Source organism: Phallusia mammillata, chromosome 8 (genome assembly GCF_965637545.1).
Source record: "Phallusia mammillata chromosome 8, kaPhaMamm4.hap1.1, whole genome shotgun sequence".
NCBI classification, from domain to species: Eukaryota; Metazoa; Chordata; class Ascidiacea; order Phlebobranchia; family Ascidiidae; genus Phallusia; species Phallusia mammillata.
Window position 1 is genome coordinate 1,984,631 of NC_137259.1, and position 18,425 is coordinate 2,003,055.

The following is an 18,425-nucleotide window of genomic DNA, read 5'->3' on the forward strand; positions in this document are numbered from 1 at the left end:
CATTTGAAAACATTTGACCATCATTTTGAGGCAACTTTGTTGTTCAAACTGTATATTCGACCGCGTTTCGTACCCGAATACCGGTCATTACATTTGATTTACTGCCTTCGTTGCATGGTTACAGTGAGAAGAGCAACTTATGTCGATTTCCTAAAATTTTATATTACATATAAATTACGTTAAATGCCCTGCGCGGTTATCCTAACTTGTGCAGTATTATTTTTATGCATAGTGATTGTTTTAATTGTGCTGTGTTGGTCCGTTTTGATTCACCAAGCAGGGTAACCTCAACTTAATTCAAGTATACACAACCCTGATAAAGTATATGTATTTGTACACAATACCAATAACATGTTATACACTTTACATTTCGATTATCATATAATTTAGCACGTGAATCACTTTTATTTATCATGGGAATGATCATCAAGACCACACACATTGGCACACATGTGTCCAATCATTTCCTTCGCAATCTTGTCTCCAATTCCTTCATTTTGTCCATCTGATATATAGATGTGTTCCTTTTCACCAGTTATGTCAAGAAGCTGCTGCATATTTGGTGGTTGGTTGAAATCCATAAACATTGTATAAATCTGTCATAAAGAAGTGTACCAGTGTAATATTTTCCTACTAACAAGAATATAATCATATAAACCACTGATCTGATAACGTTTTGTACAAACCCATGCGCCAACAAAAGTCGCACCGTCTAAAAATTGTTAGCACTTTTTGGAAAGGCTTTAACCAAAGCTTTCGATACCTTTAGCTCCTGATTTAAATCGAACCTACAAGTTTAAGTACACGACCTAGGAACGTTACTTGTTACAGTGAATTATAGGTGGCTCTTTTCCAAAGCAACCAACCACTAAGGGATTGCACTTTGGCAAAATTACAGCAATATTGGTCAAAGTTAATTAAAAGCATGTATTTTCTACACAAATATTGTCTGGCAGTGCAGTTTTGTTTTAGCTCTTGAATTCTGTTACAAGTCTGGAATTTTATAAAAAATCTTACTAAAACTCCATCGTTTCGCAGAGCTTGGGCAACTTCCTTGACGTCATCATCTGAGTTTTGGTCAAGAACTACAAGGATAGCATCCATATGCATGACGTCACGATGGTCGTTGACAAACACGTGATCTCTGACGAAACGAAGCGCGTTGCCCGTGTTCGTTATTCCATCATCTAAGTAAGAAAAATAATGATAATGAAACATAAATATTTTGTTTGGCTCAAAAATAATAGTGCTAATATTGCTAAGTTGTGATGATTACTAATAAGGTTAAGATAGACATTAACTAAGCTCAAATAAGCATTTTTTGAAAAGTAAAGGTGATTCCGAAATTGCTTTGATAATATATTTGTCTTAAATTGGTTTGATAACAACAAAACTAGCTTTGAATTTACCAACGTTAACAAAAATATGTATGAGTAAACTAAATCTAATATGAAACCAAGGTATTTTAGATTGCGCCTCTGTGCGTAGTTTAAAACCTATTTTTTTCTGGAGTTTAGTTTACTTATATATTTGCATGCAGCAGATTATTTTTACTTGGTCCTAGTCTTCTTCTGGCACCAGTGCCTCCAATCCATGGTTCGGTCAAATTTATAAAGGTTGTGGGATGAACGATGGTGCTAAAAAATATTCTGGATGCTCTGTAGTATTCCGGGTCTGTGCTCCATAATCTGCAAGATAATGTCAAACATGAGGACCTCAAGGTTTCAACCGTATTTTGTGTTCACAAAATGTGTTAATGGTTCACAATCGGACAAAAAAAGAAATTCAATAAATTGCAGGATTCTAAGTCTGGTAGAGCGTTTGTGGTCGTGTAGTTTAAAAATTAACAAAGCTTGGTTTTGGGCTGACTTTATATGCAATCCGTATATGCTGCCTTTTCACCTTTACTAACTTGCCTTAAACCAAGAAAGCCAAATTCATATTAAAACGGTAAACTGATCTTTCGATCTTACTTCTTAAAGCTCCACCAAACGGCTTCTTGAATCATTCTGCGTGCTTTAGGCTGAAATCTGTTCATTAGGAAAACCAAGTCAAACGGAGCATACGGAGGACATGGCCCTAAAACATAAAACAAAGCAGCAGTCATGTACTTGAAAATAACCTCACGAACACTTTGCTTCAAAGTTTTTACTAGTGTTTTGTATTAGCTTCAGTTATAGAGTCAGTTTAGACTTCAGTTTATACTCGTTCAGTTTGGACTTGTTGTACGTGTCTAAATAGAGATGTATTAATGTAGGAATTTACATGTATTTGTACTTACTTGCACAACAAGGCGCCTTCTTCGACCACTGACCGTTTCCCATGCATTGCAAAGTTGTAGAGTCGCTTGGGTTAAGATAAAATCCAGACGTAGTGCAGCTGTAGTAACATTGCGAGCCGATCTTGTTGCCATTTGTGCAGTAAACTCTACCGTTTTCTATCTGATCCGGCACGGCGTTGCATGTTTTAGCTGTGATGCTGGCTGTCGAATAAGAATAACACGCAACTAATTTTAAATGTGTTTTCTTGCCAAACAAGAAGAAAAATCACTGATGTTGGTTTGAGGTGTTGCAAGCACGGATATAAATAAACTGTGTTTATCAAATTAAAAAAAACATCTAAAAACAGCAGATTTATTCTTACTTAAATCCTTTTAGGACAATGTTTGTAAACAGCAAGTATTTTTTTTAAAATCAATATTCTGGTAAATCTGATATATTACTGTCACTTTTGGTTTTTTAATGTTTACTACACTGATCAGGCACCTATACTATCTTATTTACATATAAAAGATTAGTTAATATATTTTTAACAGTATACACATTAAAAATTTATGGTCTTGAGTGTTTACAGGATATGGAACAGAAGTTATTTCCAATTCAAGATCTTAACAAAATCAGTGGACCTAAAGTCTTGTACAAACCAGTTGGTGGAATTTGCCATTTGGTCTTGATATGTTTTTAATATTTTTGATAAAGGCCGCACCTGGTCATTTATTGTCGCCTTGGGGCTAAAGTGGTCTATGCCATTTTCTCTGCGAAATCGAACTTACAGGAGCAAGATAAGTTGTTGCAAGAATCTTCTTCGCAGCAACAATGACAAACGGATGAGAGGAAGTTGTTCGTACAGCGATGACGTAATCCGTATTTATCCCAGTTCTAACGAGAATTAAAAATAGAGTTGCAAAGTTAAATTACAAATATTCGGTACACATCTGGGATTTGTATTCAAGTGGGGTTTTTCATGCAGAGTCACCTACACAATTGGCATTTTATTCAACTTGGTACAAAACCTAACATATACGGCACTTTAGATTTTAGCTTAATGGAAATGTTAGCGAGGGTGATTACAAACCTAGCATGCCATATTTTGAGAACGAAAGCGTTATTTGGGATAAAATATGTCTTAACGAACCTGTTTCATGTCGTTGAAGCAAGACTGTTTCTGTTTGCATTGCTTGAAAACACGAGAGACCGAAAAATACCGTCGTACTGTTGTTGCACAAACGTCCTGTATCACAATGTACACAATTCCATTTTTTAAACTAGACATATCATAAACAATAAAAAATAACCAAAATGTAATTGTTGAGATCTTCGTAATTTTTTTATTACAGAATAAAAAAGCTAGAAACGACTAAATATCTTCAAGCCAAATGCAACGTTTTATAACCAAATATTAGGGCGTAACAAGACATAAGATGTTCAAATGCAGAACAACGTGTAGCCCCAAATAAGTATAGTTTATAGCACATGCAGCGTGTTGTCCTTACCTGTTCGTTGACGCAAGTGACAAGCTTTCCATTTTTCCGGCAGTCTTGCTCGCTGTTTCCCGAACACTCCAAACATTGCAATCCTGCACAGCAAAATAAGTTGAACGATTTTTAAAACAAATAAGCACAAAGCATACACAAATAAAAACCTTGGACTATCGATGACGTACACAACAACATCAGGCCTAAAGAAAGCATTGCCTGAAGAACTGAAGCCATCGCTCTCTTAGCAGAAAAGTTGGCAACAAGTCAAAAAAATTTGCGTCCCTCGCAATCTGAATAGTTTTGCCAAGATGCCTTCAGTGATTCACATTTTGTGCCTGAGGCCTGGTCACTGAAAACAAACGTTTCTCAGGCATTTTTTGCTTCGTGTAGGGTCAAGGCCTGTGCTCTCTGATTACTTACTGGTTTGACTAGTAACATTGTGCTACAAAAGCTGAACTTCCATGGCCGGTCGGCTTGGTAAAAGTTTTTGCAATTATAGGTTTTACACAAGTAGTACACTTTTATGTAACGAACCAATTCTGATAATTTTAAGGTTTCCAATGCAACTAAGTGTAATAATAAAACCTTCTATTGTGTCATATGGAAACGTATGACAATTATTGAATAAATAACAATAGTGCAAAAAAGCGTGGTGCATTGTCTGCTGTAAAATAGCAACATCGGCAGATTAAATGCAATAATATGCTTAACATTTGGCAAATAAGTTTTCAGAAAAGTTTTTTAACAAACATTTGCAGTAACTTGTATAATCCAAGGCAATTGAACGCAAGCCCTCTTTAACAGATGTTTTCAAAAGTTTTAATGTTTCTGGATACTCTGCCGGAAACACACGGGTAGGTCAGAAAAAATGATAACGACCAGCCCTCAAGCTGTAGTGGTCTTGCTTAAGGCGCGTTGATCAAATACTCTGCGCTTCCAGCGTGTGGCTTGTAGCATTTTGCAATCTAGTTGAAGTGAAAAACAGGATGACCATAGCACTTCGTGGTTGTCTTTATCTTGCTTTACTTTGTTCGGTTATTTCACTAGTTCAAGGTAACTGACTGTAACTGTTCAGGTATCAGGAAGTTTTGTAAAGTAACCATGTTTGTTTGCAGGTTTAAGGTGTTGGCAATGTTCAGGTCGCAGTGAGAAGGAATGCATGAAAACTGGTAAACTGATTACTTGTGTTAACGAGCAGGTAGATAGTTTTAAAGTTTTTGAATATTTGGTCTTTAAGTAAATCTTACATGTTACCTTCTAACATAGGACGTTTGTGCCACAACAGTGAGACGATATTATTCTGTCTCTCTTGTTTTTAAGCAATGCAAACAGAAGCAATCTTGCTTCAACGACAGAAAGCAGGTTTGTAAACACGCGTTAATTATTTCCAAAAGTATTGTCTTATTGCGAATGATATTACAAAGTACAAAATTTCATGAGTTTCATAAAGGACTGAACGACCTGTTGCCATACAGACTCAGGCCCTTATACCCTAATTCAGTGGTTCCCAACCTTTCGTGGACCATGGCCCCCTTAAAGTAACTTTTTGGCCTCGTGGCCCGCTTCAAGTTACCATGTAGGACCTGTGGCCCCCTTAAAATGTACATAGCAATCTCACAATGGAATGCGGTATTAATTTTGACCTTAAACAGGTCTAATAGAGCCAATGAGCATGATAAACCACACTATAAACAAATAGTATGTGAAATAGTCCATTAAATTCGGGAATAAAGTTAAATGGAAAATGACTTTTAGTGGGTGTTTCTTGTGAATCTACGCCCATGCCCCCCCTGGACACAGCTCGTGGCCCCCCTGGGGGGCCATGGGCCCTGGTTGGGAACCACTGCCCTAATTCATGTGTTCTCTTTAACATATATGTGTTTAGAATTGGAATAAATACGGAACACGTCATCGATGTAATAATAACTTGCCCTCATCCGTTTGTTATTGTTGCTGTGACGACGACTCGTGCAACGTCAGGTCTTGTACAGGTGTGAAAATTTGAGCCTTTCGCCACCCCCCACATTCTTCTTTTCAATTTATTTTCTAATAAACTTAATTACTAACTAAACTTACTTACTTTTGTCGTTTACACTTATAGCTAATTTGTTTAAACCAAATTTCAACCACGAACACACCTCATTGATCATTTAGTATAAAAATATAGGCTATACAAATGTTCGTGGGATGTTTTCTGTGCTGATTTGAACATTTTCACGTATAATTTTCCCCATTTGAGTGTCAGACATAAGGTGTAGCTATACTTACGTACAATTTTGCCTCCTGTAACCAGCTCGGGCAGTCGCAAACAAAGATAACTTGTTTAAAAAAATAACACAGGTATTTTCGTGAAGCCATGTTTGGAAAAGTTGTTTGTCTCTTCTCTATAACAATCGATATTAAAAAACGTTCAAGTTTTGGAAAAACTATTTCAGAATCAAAAACACTTTTTTGCATTGTAATAGTATTGCATAGCTATGTATGACTGTGGGGTTATATTACGCTAGTATGCAATTTTGCACCAATAATTATTTTTTATAATTATAATTTTTTTATGTAAGTATAATTATAATTTCGTAAGCACAAAAACTTATTGAACATTTCGTGTGGCAATTTTGTATCACAGCCACCATCACAGCTAAAACATGTGAAGTCCATTCCAAGAACTTGGAAAACGGTAGAGTTTACTGCACAAATAGTAACAAGGTTGGGTCGCAATGTTACCACAGCTGCACTAAGTCTGGATATTATCTTAACCCAAGCGACTCTACAACTTTGCAATGTATGGGAAACGGCCAGTGGTCGAAGAAGGCGCCTTGTTGTGCAAGTGGGTATCATGATGTAACACGGTCGAATTCAGTAAAACTGGAACCACTTTTGAAATTAAAGACCATGTTCGTTGCAGGGCCCTGCCCACCATACGCCCCTTTTGACTTGGTGTTTGTGTTGAACCGTCATCAACCGGATGCACGCAAGATGTTATTGAGATCATTTTGGTGGCTCTTTAGAAGGTAAGGACAAAATCACGTTTATCATTCTGGCTTTAGTACACTTATTTGTATTTTTATACACAAATATATGATTGATTTGAGTTCTAAATCATCTGGACTTACAAACTTGTCGAAGACACACAAAATATAAATTTTTCAAACTTAACATTTTGTGTCAAATGTGACTTATTTGTGATACCAATTTGTTTTAAACATCAATATCAAACAGGCAAATAGAAATGGCAGTTTTGTATGTATCTTACCAGGCTTAAACAATTAGGTTACTAATGGTTACCGAGCAAGAGCATGTTTCTTTTGCAGTATGTGGTGGAGTGCTGACCCTGAGTATTATCGATCATCAAGAGTAGTGTACAGCAGCATCGTCCATCCTGAAACCTATATTAGCCTCAATGAGACGTGGATTATCGGCACTGCTGGAGAGAGTGTCCTGCCACCACGTAATACATCTTTTCGTTTGTAATATTAATACTTAATAATGTTTTCTCAGACAGCACAGTTTACCTCATTGATTCATAATCTGTAGGCCCGCAAAGAGTTAGAAGTGGGTTGCTAATAATTACCTTTTTCAAGAAAGGCAATACTCATCTCAGATTTATGGCCTGACGACCGGGTGTGCAAAATAAGACTGGGACCTAATTCGTTCGTATTTGTTAGCAAAAGTAGTCTCATACATTAAGTAACATTTTTTAATTGTTTTCAATTAATTTTTAAAAATATTGGGAACCACTGTTCTAACAACTAATTTACTCCTTATTGTATTATTCATTCTGACATGAAAGTTCAGCAGTGTTACTTTTGTAATTAAAATTCAGGTGATGAGATAGTGAACACAGGCGCCGCCCTTCGTTTCGTCAGAGATCACGTGTTTACAACCGATCATCGTGACGTCATGCATATGGACGTCATCTTACTTGTCATCGATGAGAACTCTCATGATGATGTCAGAGAGGTAGCTAAAGAGTTAAGAGATGACGGAGTTATAGTAAGTTGTTTGTTTATGACAATTTAGTGCCAATAATTAGTAGGGCATGCTTCGTACGTTGTATCCCCAGACGTATTTCAGTACAAAGGTTTTAGTTTGTAGTTTTCCTCTTTCATTTGCCACAAATTTTTGCCACCACCTTGCACTCACTAGTTAACGTACACATTAATTAAACTCTGTTTTAATATGTATCCTACACTAACTGCCCAATAATTTAATCCGACTTGACAGTTTATTTAAATTCAAATATTTAGAAAAAATATCGATAAAAGCAAAAAAACGACTTTTCCACCCAAATGTTTCAATACAATATTCTGTTTTCGGTGCCTGTTTACAGTCAGTTTGACAAAGTACCTTTTGTCTTCAAATGTTTTTTTAACGCTTGCAATAACTCTACTTTTTTAGATCTATGTTATGTTCCAAAGCCTAAACCACGAACCGAACATGCAAGAACTTATGGACATAACGGGTGAAAGAGATCATATTTTCATATTACATGGTCAGATGGAAGGAATCGGCAACAAATTCGCGACGGAAATCATGGGGCATTTATGTGACAATGTATGTGATCTAACTGCGCACACACACGACGACTAACTAATTCATTTAACCTTTCTATTTGTGAATAAGTAAACACATTGCCCATGTAGTGATTGTTCTTGAAAACTTTTAGCGTTTGTTTGAAGGACTATATCTCATCCAATAACGTAATAAACTCATTTTTTGACTGTATTTAGCAGAAAACTAGCAGAAAATCAATGGTTTACGTCCGAGAATACCAATTAGCATTAAACCTTAACTAAAACTAATTAAAGTTGCAAGCTGCATCTACCTAAAGCACTTCTGATTTTGTTTCTATTTGTCACACTATATATCATTTGACTGTCTAGACTTAATGTAGTTTGGCAACCAATACAAAATACAATCAAGTTAAAACGTTGCAATAATATTAAACAGTGCAATAGCAGCCTCCAGTGTTTCGATAGTAAAACAATAGCAAGGCCATAATGTAAAACAGCTTTAGTTTTGCATGCCGTGCTGTGCAACAAACCGTTTAATCAAGCAGTTTTCACTTGAGTAATGGGAAATGGCAGTGACGTCACTTTTCCGACGTAGCTATGTCGGTGCTCCCTGTACTGGAACATTACAGCACAACCTTTGTTTACCTTTTGTAGGAGTATTAAAAGTTGTTGCGCTTTAAAAGCATGGTTTCTAACGTTGTCCTTTGTGCAATACTGATTTTCTATCATTTGCTTCATTTATATGTTAACATTGTAAATTGGCAGCATAAATACAAAGCTAGAAGAACATCAATACAAATTTACAAACTGTACAATGCATTTTTCACTTTTTTTGTCCCGACTAGCTTAAATCAAACAGTTGGTTTGCAGCAAAACAAGTGGCCCCGTGGGTAACATGGGTCATATTTTGTGAACCAAGGCGAGCAAGTTCCTATCACGCTTCCCCAAGCTGGAACGCCATACGCAACAACATGGTCCCAGCAAAGTCTTCCTTCATCTCCAATCTGTGTCCAATCCCCTGTGGAGTCTCTGCAAAAGCAAAATATGTTGTTTGTTTAATGTAAAGGCTTTAATAAAGGTTTCTCAATAAGGGCAGTGTTGTTAAGCCTTAGGGCGTTGGGTCATGTACTATTTTATTACAATACATCAAACCAGGGTTGCAGGTAAACAGCTTGCAAATTGGAGTTAAACTGTTTGAAAAGTCCTGATCTGAAAGGAGCAACCAGGTTTTGGTCAGAGTTTAGTCCCATGGACAGAGTTTCTACTTATTCTACCTTTACCCAAACTGTTCGTATGCTGTTCAAAGATAACTGAGAAGCCCCTTCCCTAAGGTTTTCAATCATTTGGGGCAAAAATCACAACTCACTATTATTTTTTGTATAAGCTTTAGTAATAAATCCGAAAGGGCCTGCTGCCTACAAACGATGCGAGATTTAAACCAACTTATGAATAAGATGACTATATTCATCTTAGCTGATATGGTCGAACTGGTGATGCCCTACTACGAAGCTGACATGTGCAACATACAAGGCAGGCAATGGTGCTTGTGATTCGCCTTTCAGAGACTTCACCACTGAGCCTGTTTAGCTCAGTTGGTAGAGCGCGAGTCCCGGAAAGACTCCTGTCGTGGGTTCGAATCCCACCGCAGGCTAGATTTTTCTAGCCCGTGGCTTGCCATATGGGAAATCTTATGTAAGTAACAATCTTAACATGGCGCCTAAAAAGTTTTCTTACTTCACTGGTGTCCAATTATCTCCAAACGGCTTCCCAATTAAGGCAACTGTCCCTGATGCAACGTTGCAAACCTGATTAAGATTGCACAGGTCTCGATTTTGAACTGCTTGACAAAAACTTCTTGCTGCTGTCCAAGTAAGACCTCCAGATGGTCGGTAAAAGTATTGAATGTCATAGTTTCCAGGTGTGACGTTCCTTGCAGCTGTTGGATTTAGAAGACAGTGGTTAATTGGCAAACTAAAGCTAGCTGTACTTACTTGTGAAATCTTTCATTCTAACCAATTGTAACTTAGTACGCTAATTAACCTATGCCAACTCACTTTCGGTCTACAATTAGGCAATGTTGGTCATTAATTGCTGCAACCTTTTTTAAATTAAAATACGGGTGATGAAGTCATAGATACAATGAAAAGCAATAATTGCAATTTAAAATAGCATCTGAATAGTCTGTTTCTAGTCCAAATTTTGTAAAGCTAATCTTTAAGCTTATCATAATTAAAATAATTCATGGCTTACATCCTTGATGAAAGCTTTTCCATTTCACTGAAACCGAAGTTAGGGCCCAAGGCAAAGTTTGATCTGTTCTCATCAACTCCGCCTCAAACGAGAGTAGATTTATTTTGAAGACGAAAATGTTGAAAGTGAAGCCAGAAGAACTGGAATTGACCAGGGCGTCGACTTCCACTGGCGGGTTTGAAAAGCATTTCTCAAATGGCACTGTTATATTCACACTGCTTGCTGATGAACTGACATCAACGATTGAGATTCCAGTGCTGGTGAAACCTATAAACATTTAGAACATTTGTTACGTGTTGTTTTTATGTATTTCTGCTCAGCACTTTGCAGAGTTTTCAATGCAAAAAATAGAAATTGTTTACAAATGTGAAACATCATGATAGTTTTAACACTTTTGTGACTGTTTGTAAAACACGGCGCATTAGGGAAGTTATCAAGTAGTGCAATATTGCAAGGATGACTATTTCTGCTTTCATTTACTTCTTTATTTAAATAAGTAACGCTTTAAGATAAATCAACAAATCCAATTTAAAGACAAAAGTAGTGAAAGTTTGTCTGCGTAGGAGAGATGATCAGTTTCAAACTGATGTGTTTACATTCATAAAAATGCAGCCACATGCCCCCGTTGATGACCCCAGGGGATGTAAAACGACAGGTCTGGTGATTGATTGACTGTTTAAAGTCAATCAGCTGTTACTATCGTTTAACCCTACTTAAGCACACATTTATATTAAGCTGTTTAACATATCATTTATGGTGCCATTTTCGGTTCATACAGTGGTGGGATTCAGCAGGTTCGTACCGGCTCTATAAAACCGTATCACGAAATTTTATGAGATCAGCAAACCGGCTAGCAATACTGGTTACTGTCAATGAACTTTTTTTAACAGAACTAGCTAAACATATGACTTTTGTGATAGAACCGGCTGACAAAAAAATGTAAACCCCACCACTGGTTACATATATATACGTATTTCCAAAACATTTAAATTTGCTAGGGTATATCAACACTCACAACATATAAAGCTTACCTTTGCAATGATTCAAACAGACAATAACAAGCAAAACTAAAATGAGTTTCATTTTTTTCTTCACCGACTTGAGTAAAACTGAAAGCACCGGACAGCGTACTACTAAGGTGTACACACATACGCGGCGATCAAGACTTCCACATCTGAGGGTCTGTGCTACAACGAAATTAAGAGGACGTGGGCATTAGCAAAAAGCGTGCAGGAAGCGCATCAAAACATGATTCAAACCGCACATCAAATAGCAATCATTAATTAGCCAGGTAATTTGGGTTTTATAACAATACATTATCGAATTTTAATTCACGTTTAAGTGATATTTCAAGATAACGGACAAAGTAATCAACAAGTTCTATCTTCTTTAGTTGTGATGTTCTAAAGCTGATAATGTTGAGAAGTAGCTGTGTTTTCATGCGTCAGTTTTCACTGGCATCATCAGAATATCGATCATTACGGCATTTTATAATCCTAACCCTATGATAAAAAGTCGTGGCACTGATTTGGTATGCGACATGCAATGGGTCAACGTAATGTGATTTATGGATGAGTGTGTTGTGATCGCTGTTCAGCAAGCACGCTTCAGGGCTGATCCCACTACAACTGTACTTATCTTAGCTTAGTGATAATGCTTCGTTTTGCCCGAACGAAAAACTTTTTACATCTTTATTATCAGTGATTCTCACTCGCGACTCTCAGGGTCGCATGCGGCTCCCAAATACTTATTTCAGCCCTCACAAAACAGTTCTGTGGCTTTATGTTTATTACCAACTAAAATATTACGAGAACAGAAACAATCATAAAAAGAACACACAATCTGTTATTCATTTATGGGAACGTATCTCTATAAATGTTTCATTTTTGACGTTTCTGGTCATATCTGTTTTGAAAAATGTTAGTTGGAAATAGACTCTTCTGTTCTTTGTAAATAACTACAGAAACGTTGACAACACTTTTATAACGACACCAACAAAAGCCAAACCACATCAACCAGGATGCTGTGCAGTGCAACAAAATGTTCAATTGAGCAGTTTCCACTTGAGTAATGGGATATGACAGTGACGTCACTGTTCAGGCGTTCATGGCTGGTGTTTCCTATACTCATGGAGGGCAAGTTTATTTACACCTGATGAGTGTGTAAAACTTGTTGTTTATTAATTTAAAAACGCAAGTTGTCTTTTGCCATTCAATTCCGCTTCTATTATTTGGTAACTTTACATGAACTTGTAACTTGGTATCACAAGTAACACCTCATTACTTATTTACAATTGCTCCAAAGTGAATTTTCTTTTATCCTTCACAACTTGTCTGAATCAAATGGCTGGGTTGCAGCAAAATAAGTGGCCTCTTGGATAGCACGGATCAAATTTTGTAGAGTGAGGCGGACACTTTCCCGCTATGCTGCCCCAAGCTGGGACGTGGTCCCAACAAAGTCTTCCTTGGTCTCCAATCTGCGTCCAATTTCCAGTTGAGTCTCTGCAAAAGCAAAATATATTTATTTATTTAAAGCAGGATTTCTTAACATAGACGGTGCTGCCCACCCTTCAATGATATACATTATAGAATGCATCAAATTAGGGTTGTGGCCTGTGAGCCACAACTTGTGGCAGAACAGCTTGTAATCAATCCTGATTTTTAAGTAAGAATTAAGTTATATGTCTGCCGTACCCAGAGGTACGGGATATCTTCTGTGCTTTTGGTAAAAAAGCGCTGTGTATATGCCTTTGGTGAACATTGTGTGCGTTTATTTTCTTGTTTTCAGGGATGTTTTACTTAATTCACTTTTAAAAGACAAATGAAACCCTGGCACTGACATTTTGATTCGTTTGAGGTCAAATACAACTCAATATTATTTTAACTGTTTGATCCAACAAGAGAGGTCTTGCTGCGAAAAACCAATGTGAGATTTGAGCCACCAACCGCATAAGTATTGAACTCAAAGGGCTGATCCCACTACAACTGTACTTATCTTAGCTTAGTGATAATGCTTCGTTTAGCCTTAACGAAAACGAACTTTACATTGCGATATAAAGCCTAAAAATCACACAGCAGGGTACTTTCTTACTTCACTGGTGTCCAATTATCTCCAAACGGCATCCCGATTGAGGCAACTGTTCCTGATGTAATGTTGCAAACCTGATTAAGATTGCACAGGTCTCGATTTCTAACTTTTTGACAAAAACTTCTTGCTGCTGTCCAAGTAAGACCTCCAGATGGTCGGTAGAAATAGTGGATGTCATAGCTTCCAGGTGTAACGTTTCTCAGAACTGTTGGATAACGAATATAGTGGTAAGAGAGTAAATTAAACCCAACTGTATTTACTTGTAATACGTACCCTAAAGAGTTTATGGCAACCAATGCTGGCTTAATTCAATGGTTTCCAACTTTAATGACGAATTATTCCCTTAACAATTCAAAACATTTTCATTTCTCCCCCAATAGATTATATGGTAGATGCTAAACCATAAAAAGATTGTTTGAAATTGGAGCTATTATTAACTTTGCAGGATATGTTCCCAGGGCTGTAATGTCTATGTCCAAACCACATGTACAAATTGAAGTAAATTTTCTCCTGAAGTTTTAAGATTCTTTTCTTGGGTGGAATTCCTCCCAGGTTGGGAACCACTGCCTTGCACTTAGGGTGTACGATGTAACCATACATTATATTGGTGATTATTATTTACGGTAAACGATTAAAGCCAACAGGGAGAATGACTGTATTGGCAAATATACCAAACTTTCAGCAATAAAAATGTGTCCTCAAAATTAAAAAAAATACAAAAATTTTAATTTAAAACGTAACAAAAAGGTCTGTCCATTGTTTATTGCTTTGTTTAAGAAGCCTCTAATGCAGTGGTTCTCTCGATTTTCGGGGCCGCATGCGGCTCCAAACTGTTTATTTTGCGGCTCGCACCAGACCTCAGAAAACCACCAAACATTGCTATTTTAGCTTTCAAAGTCATAATGGTTAGTGATTTTCTCAAGGTTTCGTTTTTTGCGGCTCCCTACACACTTAAAAAACTACCATTTGGCCCCGACAATAAAAAAGTTTGAGAACCACTGCTCTAATACCAACTACAATTCAAAACAAACACAATCCAAGGCTTACCTGATTTATGAAAGCTTTTCCATTTCACTGAAACCGAAGTCAGGGCCCAAGGTAACGTTTGATCTGTTCTCACCAACTCCGCCTCAAACGAGAGTAGATTTATTTTGAAGACGAAAATGTTGAAAGTGAAGCCAGAAGAACTGGAAGTGACCAGGGCGTCGACTTCCACTGACGGGTTGGAGAAGCATATTTCAAATGGCACTGTTATATTCACACTGCTTGCTGATGAACTGACATCAACGATTGAGATTCCCGTTGTGGACCGACCTAATAATTGAAATATTAGTCCCGCGTGAAATCTGATGTATTTCCGTTCAAGCCCGTTCTTCAAGAACGAAATTTATTTGCCAAAAATATTAATTGAGTAAAAAAAACTAAGGTAAGAGACAAAAAATGCAATCGACCCAATTGGAAACATGACAAATTACTGTCATTAACTTATTCATTTAGATTGGAAAGTACTTTATAGTAATCGCAAAAGTTTAATGTAAGTCTAACAAATACAGTATTTTGTTGCAAAAGTATGAAAAGATACGCAAAAGGAATGTTCAAAAGGAATTTGAAACTGAAGTTGCTTAATTAATTATATGGTACAACATGACCACACCAATGACTAGATCAGGGGTCACCAAACTTTTTTCACTGCGGGCCGGATGCGTGCTAATAGTGTTTCACGCGGGCCGCATGGTTTACATGCACTAGCGCCGTCTTTCGAAACTTAGCCCGCAAGGCGTTTTTAGGTGCGCCAAGATATGGTCGTTCTACAATCCCATTCAAAAAGTAGTCATGCGACTGTTGAACTGTGTAATTAGTCTCATCTTACGAGCAATGCATGTATATTACGCCACAAGTGACAAAAGAAGGCACTTGTTTGGGCACAATTAACACTTGTAGTCTTGTCTGTGACGTAACAAACTGGCTTTGAATCAATCCTGGGCGTTATAATCCTATGAAACTCGGTAATATCAATTCTGAATATCCCCACAGAAAAAAAATTGTAAGGAGTAGATTAACGTTTAATGTTACAAAGTTATTAATGCAATTTGGCAACCTAAAAAATGTGGTCGCGGGCCGGATGAAATGACCTCGCGGGCCGGATCCGGCCCGCGGGCCGTAGTTTGGTGACTCCTGGACTAGATCGTGGATATGAACAACAACCCTTATGTGTCTAATTAAGTTGGTTACTGAAAGTCAATCACCCCTTGCAATCAGCTTAAGCCAGTACATGCATACGGTTTCTTTAACAGCCTTGTATCACAATGTCGCAACTATTTGTTTCATAATTCGCATTTTGGTACGTTTTTATAGTTGCATTTTGGTTGCGTATAGAGAACTGAAAAGCTGTATATTAAAAAAAACTTTGCATTTGCTGGTGTACATCAACAATCAAAATTTACCAAACTTACCTTTGCAACGGTTCAAATACACAATAACAAGCAAACATGAAGTTAGTTTCATTTTTTAGCTGCACAAGCTTGAGCAAAACTAAATGAACTGATAGCAAAAACAAAGCGTATTAACTTAATGTGTTTACAAATACGCTTCGAATATGACTTCCACCACTGAGGTTTACACTCGTGTTACAACGAACCCTAGAGGAAACGGATATTACTTTGGCAACAAGCATACAGGAAACGCATCACAACATTACTAAAACCGAACATCACATGATAAGTAAGTGAAAGCAACTACAAACTCATAAATCAGTCAGTAAATGGGGATTTATATCAATATATTAAAAGTTCAATAATAAAGATATGGTGACGAAAAATTATTTACCGAACGGGATGTTCTAACGCAGTAGTTCTTAACCAGGGTCACGGAACCTAGGGGTCTGTAAAGCCTTTTCACGGGGTCCGCGACAACTTCTTAATTCGCGCACAACAATATTAATAAATCGCAAATTAAACAAAAACGCTTCAGCGTTCCAAAATAGCATGAAACTTGTTCAATATCATTCTTCATATGTGACAAACAAAAATAAATTATGACATTAAAACTCCACTGTGATGCAACTTACGTAAATTGTCAGCGGCAAACAACATCACTTCACAATGCAATAGGTCTTTCTTGTAGATTCACGATGTCGCAACACAAACAAAGTGATTGAAAGTTTGGTCCTTGACCAAACGTGGTTGCTATTTTACATAAGATGTTTTGTTTGGTTGTTATTACAAAAAAAGGATAAAAATACCAAAAACTCCACGGGGTCCGCAATTTGATTACAGTACAGAAAAGGGTCCACAACGGCAAAAAGGTCAAAACCAATGTTCTTTTCGCATTGAAAAAGTTAACAAGCCAGCGCAGAATAAGTTGACAACCAACCGTATTAGAAACAATTAACAAGTGCAAATGAATAATTTTGGTACACTAGACCAGTGGTTCCCAACCGTTCGTGGACCATGGCCCCCTTATAGTATCTTTTTGGCCTCATACCCCCCTTCACGTATCTAAAACTGCTTTTTATTAGTGATGTACCGAATCAGCGAAATTTCGATTCGGCCGAAACCGAATATTCGGTGGTTTTGCCGAATAAATTCGGCCGAATCAAACGAATCATTTATGACGTCACGCGAAGTCGTACGCTACGCGTTTGATATGAAAATATAAGTTTATCTACCAGGCAATTAGTGCAGAATGGTTGTGTTTTGTCCCTATTTTAGTTCTGTGGGGTTTAACATTGCCTCAAGCATGATTGCCAACCCGAAATTGAATGACTGATTAGTTGTCTGCAGTGGGAAAAACGATAATGTGTTAAAAAATATAATGATTGCGCGATTTTCGTTGGTACTAAGCATAAAAGACACGTTTAACGCTTTAAATATGTGTTCGTAAACGATTCGGTTTCGGCCGAATCGCAACAAATTATTCGGCCGAAACCGAATCTTTGCAAAAGTGGCCGATTCGGCCGAATAAATTCGGCAAACCGAATATTCAGTACATCTCTACTTTTTATCAACCTGAAACGGGCATTCCGATTTTTCGATTTGTCGCTTTCTGACCCATACAAAAATTCCAAACCGCCTAAAACCAGAATCCAAAATCGAAAATTTTGACACAATTTTTGAAAAACGCAGATCCGTTTTTTCGAATTTTGGGGTAAAAATCGAAGAAACATCCGGTTTTCTGTGGGTTTTTGTGCGAATATTCCAGTTTCAAACCGGTTTTGACCGCTTTCTTCCTCCTATCGAACATCCAAACCGGTTTAAACCAGTTTTCAAAATCGAATATTTTGACCCGATTTTTGAAAAAACCCTAAGGCTATCGCCTTTCCGTTTTTTCCAATTTTGGGGGTCAAAAAATCGAAGAAAAATCCGGTTTTCTGTGGGTTTTCGTGGGAATATTCCAGTTTCAAACCGGTTTTGACCGGTTTTGACCGGTTTCTTCCTCCTATCGAACCTCCAAACCGGTTTAAACCAGTTTTCAAAATCGAAAATTTTGACCCGATTTTGAAAAAACCCTAAGGCTATCGCCTTTCCGTTTTTTCGAATTTTGGGGGTCAAAAATCGAAGAAAAATCCGGTTTTCGGTGGGTTTTCGTGGGAATATTCCAGTTTCAAACCGGTTTTGTCCGGTTTCTTCGTCCTATCGAACCTCCAAACCGGTTTAAACCAGTTTTCAAAATCGAAAATTTTGACCCGATTTTGAAAAAACCCTAAGGCTATAGCCTTTCCGTTTTTTCCAATTTTGGGGGTCAAAAAATCGAAGAAAAATCCGATTTTTGGTGGGTTTTCGTGGGAATATTCCAGTTTCAAACCGGTTTTGTCCGGT

At 37.3% G+C, this 18,425-nt stretch overlaps 3 protein-coding genes across 4 annotated transcripts; 1 reads left to right on the forward strand and 2 right to left on the reverse strand.

Annotated features, from left to right (window-relative positions):
• Window positions 1-320: 320 nt before the first annotated feature.
• LOC145204970 (uncharacterized) lies at window positions 321-4,078 on the reverse strand. Its single transcript, XM_080077589.1, has 9 exons — window positions 3,922-4,078; window positions 3,773-3,855; window positions 3,415-3,510; window positions 3,053-3,158; window positions 2,282-2,482; window positions 1,974-2,079; window positions 1,555-1,688; window positions 1,018-1,187; window positions 321-596 (listed from the first exon to the last, which is right to left on the reverse strand). The coding sequence occupies exons 1-9, from the start codon at window positions 3,989-3,991 to the stop codon at window positions 405-407; spliced, it is 1,158 nt and encodes a 385-aa protein (XP_079933715.1). The 5' UTR covers window positions 3,992-4,078; the 3' UTR covers window positions 321-404.
• Window positions 4,079-4,566: 488 nt separating this feature from the next.
• On the forward strand, window positions 4,567-8,482 carry LOC145205366 (uncharacterized). 2 transcript variants are annotated; one of them, XM_080078065.1, is made up of 9 exons: window positions 4,567-4,810; window positions 4,873-4,955; window positions 5,024-5,119; window positions 5,643-5,748; window positions 6,384-6,584; window positions 6,663-6,768; window positions 7,069-7,205; window positions 7,581-7,750; window positions 8,156-8,482. In XM_080078065.1, the coding sequence occupies exons 1-9, from the start codon at window positions 4,744-4,746 to the stop codon at window positions 8,345-8,347; spliced, it is 1,158 nt and encodes a 385-aa protein (XP_079934191.1). In that variant the 5' UTR covers window positions 4,567-4,743; the 3' UTR covers window positions 8,348-8,482. The 2 variants fall into 2 exon arrangements, with proteins under 2 accessions (XP_079934191.1, XP_079934192.1); XM_080078066.1 differs by lacking the exon at window positions 5,024-5,119.
• A 203-nt stretch (window positions 8,483-8,685) lies between these two features.
• On the reverse strand, window positions 8,686-12,142 carry LOC145205368 (uncharacterized). The gene is made up of 4 exons (XM_080078067.1): window positions 11,553-12,142; window positions 10,522-10,788; window positions 10,006-10,207; window positions 8,686-9,300 (listed from the first exon to the last, which is right to left on the reverse strand). Exons 1-4 carry the CDS (start codon window positions 11,602-11,604, stop codon window positions 9,123-9,125), a joined length of 699 nt encoding a protein of 232 aa, XP_079934193.1. The 5' UTR covers window positions 11,605-12,142; the 3' UTR covers window positions 8,686-9,122.
• Between the last annotated feature and the right edge of the window lie 6,283 nt (window positions 12,143-18,425).

Coding starts and splice junctions, on each gene's coding strand:
- LOC145204970 (XM_080077589.1), bottom strand. CDS start 3,991: ATGGCTTCAGTTCTTCAGGCAATGCTTTCTTTAGGCCTGATGTTGTTG. Junction 2,080..2,281: donor GAAGGCGCCTTGTTGTGCAA/GTAAGTACAAAT, acceptor TTTATGTTTTAG/GGCCATGTCCTCCGTATGCT. Junction 1,689..1,973: donor GTTTGGTGGAGCTTTAAGAA/GTAAGATCGAAA, acceptor ATTATCTTGCAG/ATTATGGAGCACAGACCCGG.
- LOC145205366 (XM_080078065.1), top strand. CDS start 4,744: ATGACCATAGCACTTCGTGGTTGTCTTTATCTTGCTTTACTTTGTTCG. Junction 5,120..5,642: donor GCTTCAACGACAGAAAGCAG/GTTTGTAAACAC, acceptor ATATGTGTTTAG/AATTGGAATAAATACGGAAC. Junction 6,769..7,068: donor TTTTGGTGGCTCTTTAGAAG/GTAAGGACAAAA, acceptor TTTCTTTTGCAG/TATGTGGTGGAGTGCTGACC.
- LOC145205368 (XM_080078067.1), bottom strand. CDS start 11,604: ATGAAACTCATTTTAGTTTTGCTTGTTATTGTCTGTTTGAATCATTGC. Junction 10,789..11,552: donor CTGTTTGAATCATTGCAAAG/GTAAGCTTTATA, acceptor AAATGTTTATAG/GTTTCACCAGCACTGGAATC. Junction 9,301..10,005: donor GATAATTGGACACCAGTGAA/GTAAGAAAACTT, acceptor TTGCTTTTGCAG/AGACTCCACAGGGGATTGGA.